The following is a 23,488-nucleotide window of genomic DNA, read 5'->3' as shown; positions in this document are numbered from 1 at the left end:
AAGATTCTCAGAGGGAGATTTTAATGCAAACTTATGGAAGGTTTTAGTTTAGTATCTGGGAGAGTTGCAATGTTCATTTCAGGTAATTTTTCCCAACCAAGGAGGTTCCGGTGGTAGAAGGTGGACTTTTACTGAAACCATAGCCAGGAGTTCAGTGACTGCTTCTTAGGAACGGTGTGGGATGGGACAAATCACCTGGATGCCTCCTCCTTTGTAAAATGGGACAACAATCATGATCTCTTTACCTGGGATTTTTGGTGAGACTCAATTATGGGAATTGTGACAACGTTTACGAATACAAGAAAATGACGCATTGTTTATTCCGTAGGAGGAAGGAGAGAGAGGGCACCCGCGCTATCTAGGTAGGATGACACAAACCAAAGGAGGCATAGTGTCCTGAGGCTGGCAGGGAAGTTGACAGGAAATCAGTCTAGAAAAAGAAGAAAGTATCTGGAAGGAATTCAATTAGTTACCAGGTCCCAGAGAACCCATCTTCAGAGTTTTCCTCTATGAGGCTGCGGGAGGAGGACCGAGACCCTCAGCAAACTTCTTTCCAGGCCGTGGGGCATCCTGGCTTGTGCTCTGGCTTCCAAAGCAGTCAAGGGACACTTTTCCTTACTTCCCGAGGCTGCGATGTCAGAATTTAGAAAGCCCGTTAGCCCACAGGACACTAAGGATTTCCTGGGTGACTTCCATGGTCTTAGATGTTTCTTCGGCACCAGGTGCCTCCCCAGTGCCCCACTCCCACACTCCCTGCACCAGGACACTAAGCTGTCCCTAGCCTGGGTGTCTTCTCAGACCAGGATGCCGGAGTTAGGGCTGTGAGCTGGTGTGCACCGGTGAGCTGGCGCTCACGGGCGCCCGGGCAACCAAAAGGCTTCAGGGGCGGGGATGGTGGCGGCGCGAAGTCGGCAAACTCTCTCCTTTTCATTCTTCATATTTCCACTGAGATTTCGCCAATAAGTAACAAAAATAACAAGTATGCTTGGCTTTGTCTTTGCGCACGCGGGATTGTGGCGGGTCTTTTACAGAAGAGAGAGGAAAAGACGAAGACAAACCGCGGCGGCCCCACCGGCTGCTCCTGGGGATCCCTGAAATCAGCAGCTGGAAGTGACAGTTCGGAGAGCCCTCGGGCCTGGTCATCTAAGACCCGGGGTTACAAGTTCCACTGACCTGGGGGAGGGTCCGGACTTTCCACTCGCGGGGCTGGGCCCTTTAGCTGGGGGTGGCGCTGGCCGGGCGCCAGCCGCCGAAAGGTGCCAAGCCGGAGCCCTTCGCACTGGTGATGCGCGCGGACGCCCCGGGCGCGCTCCGTCCGCTCCGCTTGGCAGGAACGCGCGAGGCCGCGCGCTGTCTCCGGGGCAGCCCGGAGCAGCCGGCTCCCGGGAGAGACCAGAGCTCCGCGACCGGCGGGCTGGCGTGCGTCTGGCCGCCTCACGCGGTTGCGCTGCGCTGCTGAGCGCCGGCCTGGGACCCTGCGGGCGCACGGTGGCGGGGGCGCACGCCGCGCTACCTCCCAGTTCGCGGCGCCGGAGTTCAGCAGGCAGAGCTACACGGACCACCGGGGCTCCAGGTAGCCCCCGGCCGCAGAGGGGGTCCTGCCGGGGGGAGACGCCCCCTGGCTCCCACCCCGGCCGTGTGGGACGAGCGGGAGCGGGAGGAGGAGGAGGAGGCGGCGCCGCCGGGACTGCCTCTTCCCCGCCCCTCGCGTCTCCTCCCCGCGCCACCGGGAAGGACAAGGGGACTGGGCACGGGGACCCCGGCCAGTGAGCGCCCGTGTCCCGGGGCCGCCCCTCGCGCGCGCTCTTTCGCCGCGAGCCGGGGCAGCTCTCGCTTCACCCAGTGCTGGTCGCAGCCATGAGCCAGGACGCGGACCCCAGCGGCTCCGAGCAACCAGACAGAGATGCCCGCAGCGTGCCCGGTGCCCCGGCGCCCCCAGCCCCGGGCCCGCGAGGGATGCAGCCACCGCCGCCCCCGCCCCCAGCCGGCCTACCCCAGATCATCCAAAAGTAAGAGGAGGGGGCAGGGTGGGGTGCGCTGGGGGACAAGCCCTGGACGCCCCCTTCTGTGGCTTCACCTTTCCGGTCCTGCTCAACTTCGCCGGCCACCGTGCGTCTGAAGCTCTCCTGCCCACTCTCCCTGCACAGTCGGCGTCATTCTGGCTGTTCGTGAAGTTGGGGACAGGGAAGCCAAGTCATTTGGGGAAAGTAATTTTGGTTTTCCTTATTTTTTTTTTTCTCCTCTTCAGGAATGTTACTGGATATTTTCAACTAAAATAGCTCAAATTAGGGGGAAATGGACCAGAGACTGTATTTCATGTCTCTGGTCCCAAGAGCCGCCGGAATGTATGGAGAGCGGTGCGTGAGTGCGTGTGCGCGCGCGTGAGGGTGTGTAAGTGAAATGCCGCCACCAAGAAATCGCTCCTAATGGTGCCTCTGAAGTCAGCCAGTGACACTGGGTGAAAAGGGTGGTGAGGGTTTGTAAACAACATGTTTTGCTTTGCCCTGTAAGACGTGTTTACACTTTTCAAGAAGGCCCTCGCGAGGAGTTCTCAGCCGCGCAACCGTTTGCCTTTAAAGTTAGCATCTCGCGATTCCGGGCCCTTGCGATTTGGGTGGTGAGCTTTCCAGTGGGCCATCCCCACGCGTGAGTGGGCTAGGGGTGGTCCACAGGCCCTGAGACTTAAAAGTAAAACAGTGATGTTGTGTTTCTTCTTTTGAGATTTTGTTGACAGTGTGAGGCCTAGAATGTTGGTCTGGTTGAAGGATATTTGTTCTCCTAAGGATTTCCCCCAGCTTGTAGTGAAGCCCTCAAAACCAGTTTAAGAAGTATAGCGAAACCTGAACGATGAGTGCTTGTGCGAAATTGGCGAAACTAGAGCAATACACACAAGTACAGCAAAATCAACCTTGTGGACTAAAGCAGATATTTTTCCAGCGCTGCTGCATGGATGCTTTGAGTTACAGAAACTTATTAAAGTGTAGTAAGAGAAATAACCAGAGATGGGATGTAAATGGAAGGAAATGGCACTTAAATGTTGTTAAGACTGATTTATGTAATAGAGAGGGTAGTGAAAATTCAAGTTTGACATCAAAGAACGCTGGTATATTTCAGAACAAAATGGTTCCCGTTTTTTGACTGGCAGAATACAAAGCTCCATTTATGACAACTTTTTGCTCTAATTTACTTTTACATAACTTTCAACAGCTAGCAACTTTCCAAGTACACGAAAATTAAAATATTTTATATTGGCATTCTCTTGCTATTGTTTTGCAGATTATTTCAGCTAAGAGTAAATATGATTGGCAGTTTATGTGCATCATTATTTAAAATTTCTCTGTAGTCTTTAATATAAATATAAACCAATAGGAAAAAAAATCTTTAAAACCTCAAGTTCATTTACTAAGAAAAAATATCCCTTATCGACCAATTATTAATTGGAAAACATCTAATGTGCTTCTTGCCAGGTCAGTGTTTTGTGGCTTAAGATAAGGCTGCCCAGTAAGTTTAATGAATTTGCTTTAGTATTGTAATCACTCTGCATTTTTCTATCATTTACTTTTAATTAGGAAAAAAATAGGAGTTTTATGTTCACAGAAAAATCTTAGTAGGTGGGTGTCTGATTATGAAATTTTGCCAGGTGGAAAATAAATGCTATTTTTGTAGAAAATGGATCATGTAAAGTGTATTTTAGCTACCTCGTATAGTAAATAATTTAGCCTGTAAATTCATCCCCTTTTTGAAAATTCCGTATCTGTAATATCTTACTTTTAAAAGATGAGACTGAGCTTTTCAAAGATGGCCCCTTCTGCTAGTAGTCTAGGATGGAGACCTCGAGAAACACCTGATAGCTCTGCCTTGTTTGACAGATCAGGGTAGGAGCCAGGTCCAAGGCCAGTGAATGTGCCCGTGGGATTTGATATTTATGCACTTAGCTTTCAAGATCTTTCTCTATAAGGATAATTTGGGGTTTGCGCTCCCCTCAGTACCCACTGAAATTCCGCAGGAACCAGGCGTAACATGGCAAATGCTTTGCAGGTCCACCTTTAATGCGCTGAAACTTGAGCATGTTATTTTGAAACTACGTTTGCATAATTTAATCCGAGCAACCATTTTTCTGTAGTTATGAGGTGCTGTTTTCATCAGCCATCTTTGAGAAAATATAATAGGGAGGTTGCCCTCAGCCGCGAAATGAACTGTCAGTCTCTTGACTCGGAATTTTGTGAACTGCAGCTTTGGATGAAATTCTCCTCTAGTGGATCGAATATGAAATAAATGTTATTGTGCGACCTGTATTTTTTCTAGTTATTTTAATGAGGTTATTATATAACTTACAGGAAGAGAAACTTCGATCTCTTTCACCACGATGAAGATATCAGTCTTCGTATTGCATAGCGTTGTAGAATTACAAAAATTTTTTCACGTCTTAATGTCTCGGTTTACTGATTTTCATTAATAACAGCTTCCTTTGAGGTAAAGTCAATGACTTGGTAAAATAATTGTCATGATCATCATAAACACTGTTTCCTATTCATATACATTATATTTGGTCTTAAGAGAACTGCTATATATTACATTTATGCCGATAAACACGAGGTATGACGGTGAATAATGATACTGGTTTTGGTGTTTGTTTATGGGGGCCAGTCTCGGTACTTACGAAGATTCCATCGAAAAGTTAACTTCTGTGGAGTACTTTTGTTCTACTCAGGGATATTTAGTTTTCTTATTATTGCATTCTTGGCTTTCGTCAAGAATTGTCCATGACCTTTCTGCTCTTGTTAGCCGCTGACTCTTGGCCAATATTGGCATTACCTATAAAGACTATCAGCGATGTTCAGACATACGTAACTCATATCTTGTAAGATCTTTGTTTTAAACGTGCATTCTCTAAGTTGGCCACTGTGGGAGTGTTATTGGATAAAATGTAAAGTATTATGTAAGACATTTGGGCAACAAGAAATAGAAATAACATTTCTAGAGGAGATTTGGGATGAGTTTAGGAAATCAGAATAATTTGAGGACTTAAAAATATATTCTCCATACTAACAGAAGTAAGGCAACATTGACTGGTGTGTTTCAGTGAATGTGTTTTAAGGTTTTATCTTTGTAAACATTCAGAATATTTTCAAAAGTACTTTATGTTTTAATTTTGTGCTTTGAAATCAAACCTAATTCTTGATTTGTAAGAAGTTATTTATTAACCTTGATGAACGTCAGAAATTGAAATTTTAGGTTATAAGTTTTAAAACTCTCTCCAGAATGAAAACAGACGTATTCAGTTCCATATGAAATCTAAGGACAGTTGTCAAATGCATCTACTAAGTGTACCACTAATCGTGGTGAAAATTAACCAAACAAACACCTGCACCTTCTATGAGGTGAACACAAAGGCGATTTCCCGAAATTATTTGATTTACAGCAAAATATTCCTGACTGATGCATGCCATCAGGTTGCATATTTAATTTGAGTATGGATGACTTATTTTATCCTTTCCAGGTTATTTTGATAAGTAATGAATAAAAATGAATTATAAGAATTGAAAATGTTTTGGGTTAGCGTTTGCTAGCTCCTGTTACCTGCATGTGTTTGTGACTTATGGAGATATAAATCCAGCTTTAATTTCTCAAGTTTATAATCTTCTGCATGGCGTTAGTTACACTGGCCGGCTATGTTTTGGCTGACTGTGTTTTCAGAGCAAAGTGCTCTCCTTGATTCAGAATAGAAAATATTACAAGTAGTTACTCTGCTTGCAGATAGTTTTTATAGACATTCTGCATTTGGACAGATCTCCATGTAACTCTTACAGCGTTATATGCAGGAAAGTTGTGTGTGTGATGTTCACCCACTTTGATGGATATGCTGACAATTACATCCAGAATTGGGGAGGAAATAAGAATTTGCCAAAAGGGATATTACCTCACTCCTCCTCAGTCCTTTTCTGGAAAAAGGATGGAATTTCTAACATCTGTGCCAGTTTCTAACATCAGTTTGAGTCCATTTTTAGGGGAAACAGGGATACAACTGTAGAAGGAATTTTGACAATTTTAAATACCATCGTAAACTGCACGTAAGACAAGCATTCAGCAGGAGAAAACATCTGAGAGGATTAAGTGGTTACCCAAAACAGGGAAGGGAAGAGGGTGGGCTCTTTTCTTAGCATTTTGCAAAGTTTCTTTGCTTCTCTAGAAAGTCTCTTAAGGGTATTTCTTTTTAAAGGAAATTTTGCTTGAAGGTTTGTTGTGATAAGTATTTTTAGATAGTAAGAGCAGCCATCCAGTTATGAGTTTTTCTGATATGTCCAGAGAGATCAGTATTATGAAATGTAGTACATTATTCTCATTAGTCATGGTAAATGACTATACATATGGTGTACACAGGGCTGTTCAAATGCCAGTGCTGCAGGGAAAGAAAAGAAGAAAAATTTTATCACCCATTTTATTCTTCTAGCCACTTACTCTTTTGCCACCTCCTGAGCAGTTTATGAAATTGATAATTTTAAAAGCCCAAATCCGCCCGTTGGAATGTGAACTCTGATCTGTTAGAATCTCTTTGTCCTCCCTTATAGTTACTAGGGGGAAAAGAAACCCCATCAGGATTGACTCACAGTGAAATGATCCCACATTATCCAGTTTCTCTCTCTCTCTCTCTGATTTATTTTTCTTGCGGCTGTAGGTTTTTGACTCCAGTTAAACTATTATTTCTTCCCTGCCTACAGCAGCTAATCCTCAAGTAGACAAATCAATATAGCCCAATTCACAGCTTTGATAAACAAAAATCCACAAAATGTTGGGAACTGGGGTCTAATCAAGGGATAGAACTAAAATGGACTGAACTAAACATGGAAAGCAAGGATAGAAGCAGCAGCTTGAGATAGCGGAGTTAAAACTCCAAAGATACATTCAGGGACAGGGTCCCCTTCTCCCTTCATCACCCAGCGCCCCTGCCAGACAAAAGCTTGAAGGGGTCTCCTGTGATACAAAATCCCACTTAATCTGATTTTTATTTCCTGCCACAGTAATTATCTTGTTTGGGATGGTCTAACTGATAGGATTTTGTGTATTTTAACAGGGAAAGTTGCTGTGGAGCCACAGCTGGTGTGAGGTGACTGGTAGCTGTGTTTAGAATAGCGTGTTGAAAAGTTTTGCAGAAAGTAAAGTGATCCGTATTCCAGAGTCAGAGCAAAGACCGTAATTAGTGGTTAGTAGAAAGGAGTTTATGGCATTTCACTTTCTGGGTAATGAACCTGGTTGGATCCTGGTGATATGTGTGTTATCCTGGAAACCTGATACTGCTTGTTCCCACCAGTGAGAAGACTGGGAAATCCTGACTTTAATTAAATAGGCACATTTTTGAATCAGGAATGTGAATTTGGTTTCCAGTACCACCAAGGGGGTGTTGGCGATGGGCTGATATTTTGCCTGGCTCGGTGGGTGGTCACTGTTTAAATTCCACCCAACTAAGGTTTCAGTCTTTGACATTTACAGACAGCAAGTTTGGGGACAAGTCATCACTGCCAGCTGTTAGAGAAAGATGTGGCGGGGAAGGCCCCCTCCTCAATATTTTATGTGTATTTTGGATATGATCCATATTTCTAATATGATGCATATTCTAATTTGATAAAGTCTTTAAAAAAATGTATTGATGTTAGAGACCAAGAGGAAGGGAGAGAGAGAAACATTGATTTTGTTGTTCCACTTACTTATGCGTTCATTGGTTGCCTCTTGTATGTGCCCTGACCAGGGATCGAACCCTCAACCTTGGCATATCAGGGGAGTGTTCTAAACAACTGAGCTACCCAGCCAGAGCATATGATAATGTCTTTACAGCAGCAGAAGTTACAGCCAAGTTAATTGATCTAACTCTTTCCTATATTCCTACAGGACTCCGTAAGATAAACAAGTCCCCTTGATGGTTTATAAGGCAGCTTTCCCCACTCACTGACAGCAGACCCGTCAGGGAGATAGTACATTTTACTTTGAATATATTTTATGAGCAAAGAGGGAGCTGTTAAACAACTTGCGTGAGGAGGCGTTAATAACCTGTAGCTCAGTTCGCTGAATAAATCTTTCCATGTGTTCAGAAACAAAAGGCTGAGGGTCATGCATGGGTTGGGGGGTGGTTGTCACCCCATAAAAAATAGTTTTCACGCCACCTTGCCCTTCTTTTAATGTGGGTATTTGCTTTAAGGATGCACAAGGCCATTTGCCGCTGCCCTTACTTTGCACCTGCTTTTTCTCGATCACAGTAAAAACCCATCAGTTATCAGTCGCCACTTCCCACTTTTAGCCCAAACCTAGAAACCTCCACTCATGGTTGTCTGGACATCTTAAATATTTTTCAGTTTTGTAACTTGTCTGTAGACTCTCTCCCAAATTTGTCTTTGGCCCTTTAGTAGATCTGTCCGTAAACCTGACCCCCCAATGTCATGACACTGAAGGAATAGACAAGGTAGTATATGTATATATCTGCCTGGGGTTGTCAAGTGTAAAAGGAACATATTTACTCTAAATTAATTATTGGGTTTCTGACAAAAAGGGTCAGAGAGGAAAAGAAAACCTTGAATTGGGAGTGGGTGACCTGGACAAGCCAATTAACCTTCCTAATCCAGCCTCTCCGGGGATTGGAAATGATCGATGGCAGTTCCTTCCAGGAATAAAATTATGTGAACCTCCAGGAATATTGCTGAGTGATCATCAGTGTAGAATGCCTCCCCTCTCCTGCTGAACATCGGATAGAATATATTCCATAGCAGTTATATTTTAGCCGTGGGTCCAGGTACATGCTTGTGAGATCGATCACTCATGAAGACGGCAATACCCACAACGAGAGCATGACATGCTTTCTCCTACATTTGCAAAGGGTATTTAACTCAGTGACCTCATTTCAAGTCAGAAAAGTAGGCACTACTGTCAGTGAGAAGGAAGATGTTTGATATTGTTTCCTAATCACTAGAAATTTTAAAAAGCGAAAACAGTTATTTTGGCATGCTAATTATTTTCAAATGTTACGACGAATACTTGAGTTTGCAGAAAGGGTTCTCTTTTCAATTCACGAGACAGATCCAGTAATTTTCATGTATCTAAATTGGATTGTGGGAAACACAGGCAGGTGGGAGTGTGTTAGGTGATATCATTGTTTTTAAAGGCAAAAAAATGTAAACATAGGACCTATGGGCAGCTTCTAGGAGCCTGACAGCCACTTGGGGACTGGGCTTGGTACACCGTGACCGGTGGTCAGTCTGCCACGTGGGCTGCAGAGGCGGCCGCCCGGAGCTCACAGCCTGGAAAACACTTTGCGAAGAGACGGTGGTTGTCCAAAAGCTGGGCCTCAGGTTTCTCTGTGGCCTCCTTGAATGAAAGAGACCAAATGTTGTTTCCAGAGCCTCCTAAGGACAGGTCTCCTTGGGCCCTGTGTCCTCCTGATTGCCTGGGTTATGGAGAGCCTTTATTTTATTTTATTTTTTTTTATCCTCACCCAAGGACATTTTTCCATTTTTTGTTCATGTAGAGTGGGAGGGAGAGAGAGGAACAGAGAGAGAGAGAGAAACATCGATGTGAAAGAAACACATCGAGTGGCTGCCATCCGCACGACTGACCAGAGCCGGGGACAAACTGCAACTGAGGTACATGCCCTTAGCGGGAACCGAACCCGGGTCTCTCTGGACCGCAGGCCGACGTGGAGAGCCTTTATTTGACTTTTAAAATATTTTTTTAATCTTCTGCATAAGAAGGGGAGATGGGTTGTGTGATTAAATCTTGATTTATAGACTTTGTTATATACATAAGAATATTTATTGCAGCATTGTTTAGAAGAGGAGACATTAGAAACCACCTAAATAAATGTTCCTCAGTTGAGAAACTAAATCATTTGCATGTAGAATAACAGTGTGTACCATTCAACCATCAGGATTCTGTTATCTTATATTTATGAATATGGAATATAAACCATATAATACTATTAACTTAAAAAGTCACACACAGCATGTCCACAGGGATCCCATGTTTTTAAAAATGTGTGTGATTATACGGGTGCCTGCATGCCGGGGAAAACATCTAAAGAAAGATGCTAACAGTGGTTCTAACTCGAAGTGGTGCAGTCATAGTGATTTGTTTTTTGTTTTTAGTTAGCGTGTGTTAACTTTATAATCAGAGAAAACTTTCCATTCTTTAGAACACAAATAGGAATAGACATTCCATGTTGGTATTGCACTGTCTTTAAGAATCCACTGTCCAGCCCTGGCCAGTTTGGCTCAGCGGTTGGAGCGTTGGTCTACAGACCAGAGAGTCCCGGGTTCAGTTCCTGCTAGGGGCACGTACCCAAAGGAAAAAAAAAGAAGAATCCACTGCCCATTAGCATTTTAGGTTTTAGACCCGGAAGGCATCTGAGAGCTGCTTTGGCCGACCCTTCCTGTTTTTCTCCAGAAAGCACCAGAGAAGCCAAGTGAATTGTTCAAGGTCATAGCAAGGTTGGGATAGGAATCCCCATCTTTCTGTCTGTTACATTTCTGCTAGGCTACCCTTTTGTCTGCCTGGAATTAGGGGAAAGTGGAGAACATTCTTAAACTATTTATCTATTGGTCCTAGTCTGTTCACGTCTCCTAAGGGGATTATGAAAAGCATCCTTGGGTGTGTTACCGCCTCCTCCTAGTCCCCCATAGGTTTTTGTGCAGGTGGCAGTAGACTGGGTCCCCCCAAGACTTCCCCCGCTCTGTTCCATCCTGCCCAAAAAGCTGAGCATCACATTCCGCCCCTCTAACTACAGGAAGGTAAGTGGCATAACCATAATTCTGTTATCTAAAGGAATTAATCTTAAGTATTTTTTCTAATAAACACTAGATTTCTAACTTTTTTCAAATTGTCATAAAAATGTCTCATATAGGTATTTGAAAAACAATAATCACCTGGTTTTGCAATTGTGTATGATGACTCTTCTGATTTAGCAAGTATAGCCACCTTTTTCTGTTCTTCACGATCGAAGATTCCAGGCTAGTTGTGTTGTAGAATGAACCATGATCTGAATGTGTCTGTTGTTTCCTCATGACCAGATTCAGGTTGAGCATTTTGGCAAGGGTATGCAGCAGGTGATGTGTGTTCCACCAAGTTTGATCCTTTGGTTAATGTGGTCACCACCAAGTCTCTCCATCATAACGGGACATTTTTTTTCTTTGTGATTAGGAAGTTGTCTTTGGGAGAGAGACCGTCAGACCCTCTGGATATCCTGTTTCCCAACAAACTTACATCTAATGGTTTTGTATTTTAATTTGACCATATTCTGAAAATGCCCCGTGGATGAAATATGTGGAACTGAAATAATAACTAAATATCACTTTAGAATGGATGTAGTTTAAATCTGACAGCTTTGAAAATATGTTTGTATTGTACCAGGCTGTGCATATATCTGGAGCCTCTGGATTTTTCGAGTCCTGACTTGATAGCAACTTAACTGATGGGCAAGCCACTTCCTACTTAACCTCTGCGGCAGGCATTCTGTCACAGGCTGCGGTACTTTTTAACATCCATACAAAGATAATATAAATCCCTTTCAATGCTAGTGGCAATGAGTAGATGCTAATGTAATTTTTGCTAGCTCACACAATTTTTTGGCATCCTCTTGAAGATCTATCAACACTTTGCAGAAACCTTTTATCTTCCTTTTCAAAATCACTATAGGAAGCTGACTTTAAAAATGACTGATGACTTTCCCTGGAGCCTAAACGGGGTGAGTCCTGAAGCTGCTCTGTGACTACCAGTTTGTTCATGCTTTTTAGATTTCAGTTACACAGCTATTTTTTTTTTTTTTTTTTTTTTTTATCCTCACCCGAGGACATTTTTCCATTTTTTGTACAGACAGAGTGGGAGGGAGAGAGAGGAAGAGAGAGAGAGAGAAACATCGATGTGAAAGGGACACATCGAGTGGCTGCCACCCGCACGACCAACCAGGGCCAGGGACAAACTGCAACCAAGGTACATGCCCTTAGCGGGAATCGAACCCGGGTCTCTCCGGACCGCAGGCGGGCGCTCTAACCGCTGAGCCAAACCGGCCAGGGCTACACAGCTATTTTTGCCTCTTCCAGATTAGTACCTTTATTTTCATGCAGAAAATATGTGTGGGTAGGGAAAGAGGTGTGGAGTAGCGAAAGGAATCAGGACCAGCCATGCTCTGTGTTCTAGATTCAGCTTCGTCACCACTAACCCTGAGCCTCAGTGTTCCCATCTGTAAAAGGGAACAGTAATATAAAGTGAGTAACGGTGAACATTCATTGAGTGCTCCCTGTGTGCCCTCCACTGTCTGAGCACTTTATGTCTATTTAATTCATTTAATCCAACAATAATCCTGAGGTAAGGGCTGTTGTTTTCCCCATTTTACAGAAGAGTAAATCAAGTCACAAATTTGTAAGGATCCAGCAAAGCCAAGAAATATAGTATTTGTGAAAGAGCTGGTGGGGTGGGGCTGGGATGGGAGATTGTTATGTAAATTCAGGTGATCATTTCGTCTCTATGTAAATATCTGTGTCCTGAAAATAATTTCTAGAAAACCCATCATTTACCCCCCAAAAAAAATTATAGAAAAAATTGCTGAAATAACTTTGAGAGTAGTTAAAATTTAATCTGAGACAAACTAAGTAATCCAACTAAAACCATTTTTTTTTGTCCCGCCCCCCTTTTTTTCTTGTAATTTAAGTACGCCTTTTGGTTTAAAGTGAAATCCATATCCCAATTTAAATTCCACGAGCAAATCTGACTCTGGCATTGATTCACTGTCTGACTCTGCTTGTTATGCATGTTAGGCAAGATCTGAATTTGATGCTCACTGAGAGTATATAAACACTTATAATCCTCTCAGCATGTGCTAAAATAATAACAGATATGATAGTTTGATTTGCAAAGTGAGTGTCTGCCAAGTTCTACCAGACCATTTCTGAACCAATTCAGAAAACCAGGAATCAGCAATGATTTAAAGTGTCCTAGGTTCCTATTAATAGCAGAAAGAATGCCTGACTTGAAACATGGCCACATCAAGCTTGCTCAGTCTCCACCAGGCGTACTACTTGAACGGTCTTAGCAGACATTGTTACAGGTGTTCTTTTGCTTTAAGAAACCATGGTATGTAGAAAACAGACTTAATAGATTCAATAAATCAGGAAAGGATTGTTTTCTTTGACCTGTGAAAGAATTTACAGTAAAGTTCCTCAATGTATTTCAGATAGAAATTTAAAACGTCTAAGAATTTAGAGGTCCAATGGTAATTTTGAAAATGTTTTTGTATTTTTACAGAGGCATAGTTGAAATATACTAAGATGCACATGTTTAAAGCATCCATCAAATAATCAAGCTAATAAATATTTTTTATCAGCCCTGACAGTTTCTTCATGCCTTATCCTCCTCTCTTTCCTTTAACCAACCCTTCCTCTCAGGCAACTACTGCTCTGCTTTTTTTTTTTTGGTACGTGCCCCTAGCGGGAACCGAACCCAGGACTCTGGTCCCCAGGCCAATGCTCCAACCACTGAGCCAAACCGGCCAGGGCCTGATCTGCTTTCTAACACCATAGATGAGTAGATGAGTTAGCATCTTCTGGAATTTTATACAAACGGAATTACGGGATGTATTTTTTTTTTTTGCCCTGGTTTTTTTCAGCATAATGATATTTTTGGAAGTAATATTAAAAAATTGTGATCAAATACATATAACATAACATTTACCATTTTAATGCGTAATTCAATAGTATGAAGTACATTCACAGTATTGTACAACCATTACCACTATCTGGTTCCAGAACATTCGTACCATCTCAGAAGGGAAACCCTGTCCCCGTTAGGCAGTGTTTCCCGTTCCGTCCAGGGGCAACCACTAATCTGATTTCTATCTCGAAGGATTTGCCTGGACATTTCACATACATGGAATTATATAATATGTGGCCCTTTGTATCAGGCTTTCTTTCGCTTAGCATAATGTTTTCAAGGTTTGTTTATGTTCTAGCATGTATCAATACTTTGTTCCTTTTCACTGCTGAATAACAACATTCCATTGTATGGACAGACCACATTTTGTTTATTCATTCATCAGTTGATGGATTTGGGTTATTTCTACCTTTTGACTATTATGAATAGCGCTGCTCTGAACATTTCTGGACAAGTTTTTGCTTGAACATCTGTTTTCTATTCTTTTAGGTATAGTATATCTTGGAGTGAAATTGCTGAGTCATATGGTAACTCTATTTTTTAATTTATTGAGGAAACTCCAAACTGTTTTCTGAAGTGGCTGAACCATTTTACATTCCCACCAGAAATGAATGAGAAGGGTTCCAGTTGTTCCACAATCTTGCCAACATTTGCTGTTTTTCCCTTTGTTCTTAATTATGGCTGTCCTAGCTGGTATAAACTGGTATCTCACTGTGGTTTTTGTTTGTATTTTTCTAATGACTAATGCTGATCATCTTTTCATGTGTTTGTCACCTGTTTGTAATCTTCTTTGGAAAATATCTATTTAGGTCCTTTGTTCCTTTTTTTGTTGTTGGTGTTAATCCTCAACCAAGGATATTTTCTTCATTGATTTTTAGAGAGAGGGAAGAGTGTGTGTTTGTGTGTGTGTGTGTGTGTGAGAGAGTGAGCGAGAAAGAGATTAACATCGATGTCAGAGAGGCACATCGATTGGTTGCCTCCCAATGTGCTCTAACTGCCAATGATCAAATATACAATCCAGGTATATGCCCTTGACTGGGAATTGAACCCAAGACCCTTTGGTGTGCAGGCCAACACTAACCACTGAGCAACACTGGCCAGGACCTTTGTCCATTTTTAAAATTGAGTTGTTTATCTTTTTGTTGTGAAATTGTAAGAATTCTTTATAAATTCTGGATACTAGACCCTTTTCAGATATATGATTTCCAAATATTTTCTCCCATTCTGTGGGGTTTCTTTCAGCATAATGATTTTCAGGTTCATCTGTGTGTTTTGTTGTTGTTGATTGTATATATCAGAAGTGTGGTCCTTTTTATTCCATCTTATGGATATATTATAAGTTTTTTATCCATTCACCTGTTGTTTTAGGTTGTTTCCACTTTCTGGCTATTACAAAGCTGGCATAAACATTCTTTGCAAGTTTTTATGTGGACATCTCTTTTAGTTTTCTTGACTAAATGTCTAGGCCAATGATTATTTAACCTTTTAGGAGCACAGATGTTATACATGAGAATCTTGTGTGTGTGCGTGAAAATACCTTTCAATTTTTATAATTTTGTCTTTGAACGGAGAATATTAATATCACCCTTCAGGGCATTTAAGGAACACATGCTTTTTTCCCCCTTCATGTTAGTTTTCAGGGTTAGCCACTCATTAGCTTAGTTTGTTTTTTCTTGTATGGATAAGTCTTCCTTCAGTCATTTTTCATGTGACAAATAATTATTATCGTGGAAGCTGGGACATTAGATGAATAAGAAAACACAACTGCAGAACTTGAAGCTGGAAAGGACCCTGGAGATCACCTAATTCCATTCTCTTGTTTTCTAGAAAAGAAAGCCAGGTCCAGAAGGAAGACCAGATTTGCCCAAGGCCACTCAGCTGTTAGAGAAGTTACAGGAGCAGAGGAAACTTACATGCCGGGCAGTGCCCTTTTCCCTGGCGTGGAGGCAGCGGTGCAGAGGGGGCGGGGACAGCACCGTGTCCCTGCTTCATGCCATGCTCTAGGGTTCGTCGGGCACTCGTTTCCTCCTCGGTTATTCCATTTCATCCTCCAACAACCCTGTGAAGTAGGTAGGGATTAAGTCACTACTAGTAGTTCGAGGTCCCCTAGCCAGTGATTGAAGAGCCCAGGCTCAGAACCAGGCCTCCTGGCCATTCCAGCGTGTGGTCCTCCCTTCAGCCCTGCCTTAGTCCAGGCCTCCGGGCTTCTCCCCCTGCCTCCAGCGGGGCCCGTCCTCCGGTCTTTCTTCTCTCCACACCAGCACAGCCTTAACCTTGTCATCTGCTTGCTAAGCCTGGCTGGGGCCCCTTGTTGCCTGCAGGTTGGGATGGAGCCTGTTAGAGGCCCCTCTGGATCTGCCCTCACTTCGCTGTCCCGCCCCGGCCGCTGTCCTGACTCCTGCTCTCCCCGCACCCTCTTCTCTCCCCAACTAGAACACATCTTTCATCTTTAGGGATTCTGCTTAGACCTCACCTCTTCTAGGGAGCTTCCCCTGACCCCAAGCAGGAAGGGGGTGGGTTCCCCTTTCCCGTAATGCCCTGTGGCCCCCACTGGAGCCCTTACCCCATGCTTATCTCCTGCTGGCCTACCCTCGAGGCCCCGTGAAGTCCCTGCGGGCAGAGCCAGTGTTCTTCATCTTGGTGTCCTCAGCGTCGGGCAGGGTCCCTGGTGCATGGTTTGTTGAATACACGAGAGAATGAGCAATTTAACTGCCACGTGACTTGGTCTAACTGACTTTGTGATGAGAAAACCACTCAGGGTGGTGGCATGGTGGAGAGTGGATGAGAGACCAAAGCTTGGCTTTCTCCAGCTTATGTTTTATGCGGCCTGACTGTCGGAAAGGGCTAGAGAGACACAAGTACCCCACCTTTACATTGGGGAGGTGGTATAAGTGGGGGGCACAGACCCAGGAAGTAAGGAACCGAGCTCTGGTCTGGGCTGCAACCTTCAAACCACGGTGTGAGCAGAGGGAGGAGACTTATTTCTCGGGTCCCACATTTGTTAAAGGGGTCAGGGTGGGGGCTTGTTAAAGAACGTGGGGTTTGTTATAACAATCAGTGAGAACAGCCATGAACGTGCATCAAAGGAATAAAGTGCTGCCTACACGTGTGTCACGACGTAACCGGACTTTTGTCTCAGTTGTCTCCATCCAGGGCCCCGATTGAGCCCTTAAAGCAGGGGTGGGGAACCTCTTCTCTGCCAAGGGCCATCTGGATATTTATAACATCATTCACGGGCCATACAAAATTATCAACTTAAAAATCAGCCTGCTGTATTTGGTCAAACATGTCATTAACTCCCCCCGATGTGATGTCTGGAGCTGCTGCTCTGTGGTGAGGCTGTGATGTCAGCTGCTACTGATGCTGCCACTCGCAACTGCTTTTCCAGGTTTGCATCTGTCAGTCTGGAGCATAGTCGACTCTTTGTGATAGTAAGTTTTTTTTAATCCTCATTTGAGGATATTTTTCTATTTATCTTCAGAAAGAGTGGGAGGGAGGGATAGAGAGACAGAGACAGAGACATTGATGCGAGAGACACATCGACTGGTTGCCTCCCACAGGACCCCGACCAGGGCCAGGGACAAACTGCAACCGAGGTAGGTGCCCTTGTCTGGAATCAAACCTGTGACTCATTGGTCTGCAGGGCGACGCTCCAGCTGCTGAGCCAAACCGGCCAGGGCTGCAGTAGTAAGTTTTGAAAAGAACTGCTTGCAGCAGTAAGTTGTTCTGAACACAGATGCATATTTCAATGCATGTCTCCTCAGAGTGGGAAATTCATCATTGCTTAGGTAACGTTTACAGAACTCAAGCAGTGGGAGGTTGTACCTAGCTTTCAGCTCGTCATCGCGCAGCTGAAGGATTTCGTGTTGTAGGTTATCAGGCACATCAGCTGGTTCCACATTGAACAGTGTAGCAAAGATGTTCAATTCCTTTTGTTTACTTTTCACATCCTTGAATCTTTCACTAAATGCCTCAATTAGTTTCGCACACTCACTAGCACATTCAAGTGTGGTAGAAGGCTTTTGTCCTTCCAGAGTGGGGAAATGCACCGTGTTATTTCTTTCAAGTTGCACTTTCCACAGCCTTAATTTAGCTTCAAATGATTTCACGTTTGAAAGCAGGGAGCTGAGAAGCTGGTTGGGGCCCTGCAGCTTGACGTTCAGCTCTGAGAGGTACTTGGTGATGTCCACCATGAATGCTAAATCACACAGCCACTTGCTGTCATTGAGTTCCTGCCGAGTTTTCCCTTCATCTCCATGAACTTGTTTGACTTCATCCTGCAGTTCATAAAACCTCATGAGCATGTTCCCACGACTGAGCCACCACACTTCACCGTGATAAACAAGATCACCATACTCAGAGTCAAGATCATTCAGTAACTCCTTAAACTGGTGGCTGTTAAACCATCTGCTTTTGAGAAAATGTATGCATGACACTACTGTTGATGTCACATTGTTGAACCACATCGACTGTGCACAGAGACTTTCCTGGTGTGTGATGCAGTGGCATAGAATTAAATCACTTGGATCAAGACTGAGACAATTCAGTTCTTTCCTGACAAATGCAAGTAACACTTTTTGCGAGCCAGCCATGGCTGGAGCTCCACCTATGATAAAGCCACTTAACTTTTCAAATGTTAGCTCAAGTTTTTTTTTTTTTATCCTCACCTGAGGACATTTTTGCATTTATCTTCAGATAGAGCAGGAGGGAAAGAAAGGGGAAGAAAGAGAAACATCGACGTGAGAGAGACACATCGACTAGTTGCCACCCACACAACCCCAACCAGGGCCGGGGACAAATTGCAACCGAGGTACGTGCCCTTAGCGGGAATTGAACCCGGGACTCTCTGGTCTGCAGGCCGACGCTCTAACTGCTGAGCCAAACTGGCCAGGGCTAGTTTTTTCATTGATAAAACTGGAAACCACCCTGGTCGGTTTGGCTCAGAGGTTAGAGCGTCAGCCTGCCGTCCAGAGAGACCCGGGTTCGGTTCCCGCTAAGGGCACGTATCTCAGTTGCAGTTTGTCCCCGGCCCTGGTTGGGGTTGTGTGGGTGGCAGTCAGTCAATGTGTCTCTCTCATGTCGATGTTTCTCTCCCTCCTGCTCTATCTGAACAAAAAATGGAAAAATGTCCTCGGGTGAGAATAAAAAACAAAACAAAACTGGAAGCCATGCCAAGCTTCCAGTGATAACAGTTCCTCTTGCGGGTCAGACTCTGCAGGTATCCCAGTTGGGCAGTATTTGTTATGTCCATTGTCTCGTCACAAGCCAGAGAGAAAAAATGGAATCTCCTGCAGAATCCTTCAGTGTTCTTTCAATATCCTTTGCTAAACCAATAATCCAATCAGAGATGGTTCTCCCAGACAAACTAACACTCTGAAACAGTTTTCCTTTGTCTGGGGCTAACGACTCCGCAGCAGCCACCATGCACGCTCCAAACTCTCCTTCTACATGAGACCTCAGCTTCTGATTAGCTCGCTCACTACATACCTCGTCTGAGTAACGTCTCTGTCACAGTGAGGCCTAGTGAAAGCGGCTTGTTGTGATTCCAAACTCCGCTGAAGAGCATCGATTTTATCCAGACTCATTTGGCCTCCCCAATTCATTGAGTTTAGCATGTTCTGAGCTGCAATGATGCCCCAGATTGGCCTTTCATTACTGTTAATACATCACCACAAACTAGGCGCACAGGTTTGCCTTTGACTTCAACCAAAAAAGAATCATTCGTCCAATTCTCTTGGAAAGATCGACACTTCAACTTTTCTTCTCTTTGTAGTCGCCATTTGTAGGATGTCACACCACTTAAGTTTTAATAACTATCTAGTGTGTGTGTGGCCAGCGATGTGATTATTTTGCTTTGATCGCTGTTCTAATCTTGCATCTTGGATTTGGAATATAGCCAACGTTAGTGTTATCGACTCTTGAGGTCTTTTCTGTGTATTATAATTTTCTTACTCTTCATCAGAGATTCAGTTTTTGCAAGGCTTGTTGATCATGGGTGTGTGGATAAAGGTTGGATTGGAGTTATCGTCTGTGTTGACAAGAAGTCGACATCGTCTTCAGTCATCAGAGGCAAGGTCCTCGGTGTCATGAGGAATCATCTCATCTCATCTCATCTCATCTCATCTCATCTCATCTCATCTCTTCTCATCTCATCTCATCTCATCAGCAGCAGATCGCTGCCTAGTTCCCCCACAGTGTGTTAGGACTTTCACAGAGTGTACGCTCCCAGCCTGCCTGGCATTGGCTGTCCTCTCAGTCACGCAATCAGGCAGATGGGCTGTGGCAGCCACCGAGAAGCGTAAGTGTCTGTCCCGCAGTGTACTCGTATGTGCCTTGTCTATCCCGTAATGGACGTTCCTTGCTTGTCCCTCAAAATTTACGTTATGATGATGATTTACTTAATATACATTTACATTGCTATGGAAAAAGCTCCTAGATTTATTGAATTTCAAGTCCCGCCTGTGGTTGCCTTGGCAGGGCCAGACCAAATGATTTCTCAGGACTTAGATGGCCCGTGGGCCAGGGGTTCCCCACCCCTGCTTTAAGGGTACAGACAAATTCCAGGCCGAATATCTTCTGTGAGAGTCAACCCACGTAGGAGAATTGGTGGAAATGACCACTCGGAGCACCCCTTAAACCATGTTGCATCAAAACATTCAACAGCACTTCTGGCCGGTTTGGCTCGGCGGTTAGAGCGTCCGCCCAGGGACCAAAGGGTCGCAGGCTCCATTCCAGTCAAGGGCACATACCTGAGCTGCAGGTTTGATCCCTGGCCCCAGTTGGGGTCATGCGAGAGGCAACCAATCAGTGCATCTCTCTCACATCAATGTTTCTCCCTCTCTCTCTCCCTCCCTCCCTTCTACTCTCTCTAAAAATCAATGGGAAAAAAAAAATATCCTGGGGTGAAGATTAACAAACAACAACCAATTCAACAGCAGAAATTTCTGGATCACAAAAATGATTTTTAAAGTCCTAAGTGGACATTCTGCTTATTTCAAGGAATTTCTGAAACACAACTCAAGGCAACTGGGATGCTTTATTATTACCTTGACATTTGCATAATGGCAGTTTAACTGTGGCGATGATAATGGCAGTTGACCTGTGGCAGCTGCAAAAAGGAGTTGCCCGGAAAATAAGATATTGCCCATGATTTCTCAAGGAGACCTACTGTAGCCACCCTACCTTAATTGCATCCTGCAACTTTCTGTCCAATCTCCCTTACCTTGCTGTTTCCCCCAAAGCACTTGTCATCTTCTTTTTTTTTTTTTTTTAATCCTCACCTGAGGACATTTTTCCATTTTTTGTCCAGGTAGAGTGGGAGGGAGAGAGAGGAACAGAGAGAGAGAGAGAGAAACATCGATGCGAAAGGAACACATCGAGTGGCTGCCACCCGCACGACCCAACCAGGGCCGGGAACAAACTGCAACCGAGGTACGCTCCCTTAGCGGGAACCGAACTGGGTCTCTCAGGACCGCAGGCCGACGCTCTAACCGCTGAGCCAAACCGGTCAGGGCACTTGTCATCTTCTAACAGGCCATGTGATTTACTATATTTTTATTGTCTGTTATATCCTCTCTCATCCAGCTTGTGCCACGTACGCTCTCCAGGAGCTCTCAGTGATTTACCCCCCAGCACCTAAGAATAACACCTGGCACCTAGAAGCAGCTCTCTACATATTTGTGGAAGGATTAGATGAACCGTTAATAAAAATGCCAAGCTTAGGCATTGTTACATGGTAGCATTTCTTCTCTGAGCCCACCTAGGATGTGAAGAATATGTGGCTCCATGATCTGAGCTTTGTGATTCAGGAAACTGACATGAATGTGCAGGATGGTAGGAGATCATAACCTTTGATCCTGTGTGATTCGTACACGTAAAAGAAGGTGTAGAACCTGGACTGCTCCCGCTGGCCCCAGGCCTCAGTGACTCAGTGCTCTCTGGCTGTGGCCTGGTTCTGCCAGAGGCCAGTCTAGTTGGATTCTCTGGGGCAGACATCTGAGCTGTGCACTTGGTAGGATCTTCATGTTGGATGAAGAGCAGGGAGGGCTAGGTCTCACTCAGCCCCTTGAAGTCAGGGTCCAAAGGACTGAGACACCCACATGTCCAGCAACAGGATTAGTGAATAAATTCAGGTTCAGCTACATCTTCTCATACTATGGACTATTATCTTGAGCACATCACTGCTTGTTCTCAAAAGAAATTTCCCGTGTCCAAAGTGTAGAGAATTGAATTAGATTGTTTTAATTAAAATCCCTGTCCTGGATTATTAATTAAGGCCTTTGAGATTTGAGAGATTTTTTAAAATTGAAGTCAACATGTAAAACACACCACCTCATGGTGCGAATGTGAAAATGGTACCATCTCTATGGAGGGGAATTTGGAAACATCTAGCAAAATTACATGTGCATTCTTTTTTGACCAAACAATCATTTTTGAGATCTACCCCAAAGATTCAAATTCATGTGTTACAGAGAAATCCCAAGGATATGGGGGTGGGGGGTAAGCAGGGTTCAGTGACACTGTATATAGTTACTATCTTTTGTATAAGAAAAGAGAAAGATAGGGATATATACATATTTTCACACACACACACACACACACACACACACACTGGAAGGATACACAAAACGAAAACCTAATAAAATGAGTACAGGTGGAGAATAGAGTTGGGTGGTAGAAGGTGTGAGGGTGAGACCCGTGTTACAGCAGGTGATGGAGGGGTGATAGAGGATGGAGGAGGAGGCTCCAGGAAGGACATCCAGATGTCTGAGGAGGTCATTGTGAGTTGATTTGAAATCTACGCCTAGGGGCTTGTCAGGTGAATGGGGGAGGATGGGGTCTAGACGGAGGTGGAAGAGCATTCTAGGTAGAAATGCGTTTTCAGAGACGAGAAAGACCGTGGTGAACGGAACCCTCTGAGTAATTCTTGACGGGGGTCAGAGTGTGTTTTTAATTAAAAGGCACTGATGTGGGATAGGGCAGCTGGAGAATGGTGAGGGCTGAGATGTAAACTAAGGCAGGATGCTGGTGACACAGAACCATCCCTCTCACGGTTAGGAGTTTGGATGTTATCTTTTGAGTAGTCATTTGTAAACAGGGGTCTGATGTAATGAGATTGGTGTTTTGGAAGATTACATGGGTATTGGAGAAGGAAAGGATAATAGCAGGGTTGCGTGCACACGTGTGTGTGTGTGTGTGTGTGTGTGTGTGTAGGTGTGCACCTAGATGGTGAGCATCTGAAGTGAGGAAGCACCATAGCATGACAGTTAAAGGTAGGCATTGGAGTGGAATCCCTGGGTTCGCATCCAGGCCCCTACTTGCTTGCTGGCTTTGTAGCCTTGGACAAGTCCTTAAGCTCATTTACATCCATTTCTTTGGGTGTAAAATAGAGCTGATAGGGAATCCACCTCATAGTGTTAGTGTGAGGAGCAAATGAGATCATGTGTATACAAGTCCCTTTAATGTTAGCTACTTGTATTAAGGTGGTGGCAGTAGTGATGGAGGGGAGGGGCAAGATCTGAGAGATGTTAGCAGTAGGGATGATTAGGGAGAACCAACAGTCTACATGCCATCTAAACTCATGCTGGGACAATACTGTGGGTAAAGGGACGCTTGGGTGATGCTGTTAGTGGTGTGGGTGTGGATAGGAGCCCACACTCAATCCACATCAGATCTGTAATTTGTTAAAAGGATGAAGGGGGATTAGAAGAGGAGAAAGCACCCAGAAGCACTGCCCCCCCCCCCCAACTTTGATTTTCCAAATTAGGGAACCACTAGTTCACAAAGACCCAAACTAACCTATGAT

General features: G+C 44.2%; 1 protein-coding gene across 1 annotated transcript in view; it reads left to right on the top strand.

Moving 5' to 3' along the window:
- Nucleotides 1-891: 891 nt before the first annotated feature.
- Nucleotides 892-23,488, top strand: part of RBM20 (RNA binding motif protein 20) — a 198,271-nt gene continuing 175,674 nt past the window's right edge. The window contains exons 1-2 of the mRNA XM_036265925.1: nucleotides 892-907; nucleotides 1,844-2,009. Of these exons, the coding sequence (XP_036121818.1) occupies nucleotides 892-907; nucleotides 1,844-2,009 (182 nt within the window). The remainder of the gene's footprint in view (nucleotides 908-1,843; nucleotides 2,010-23,488) is intronic.

This window comes from Molossus molossus, unplaced genomic scaffold, assembly GCF_014108415.1.
Source record: "Molossus molossus isolate mMolMol1 unplaced genomic scaffold, mMolMol1.p scaffold_m16_p_17, whole genome shotgun sequence".
Taxonomy (NCBI): domain Eukaryota; kingdom Metazoa; phylum Chordata; class Mammalia; order Chiroptera; family Molossidae; genus Molossus; species Molossus molossus.
Note: the sequence above shows the minus strand (reverse complement) of the source record. Positions and strands in the feature narration are given on the sequence as shown.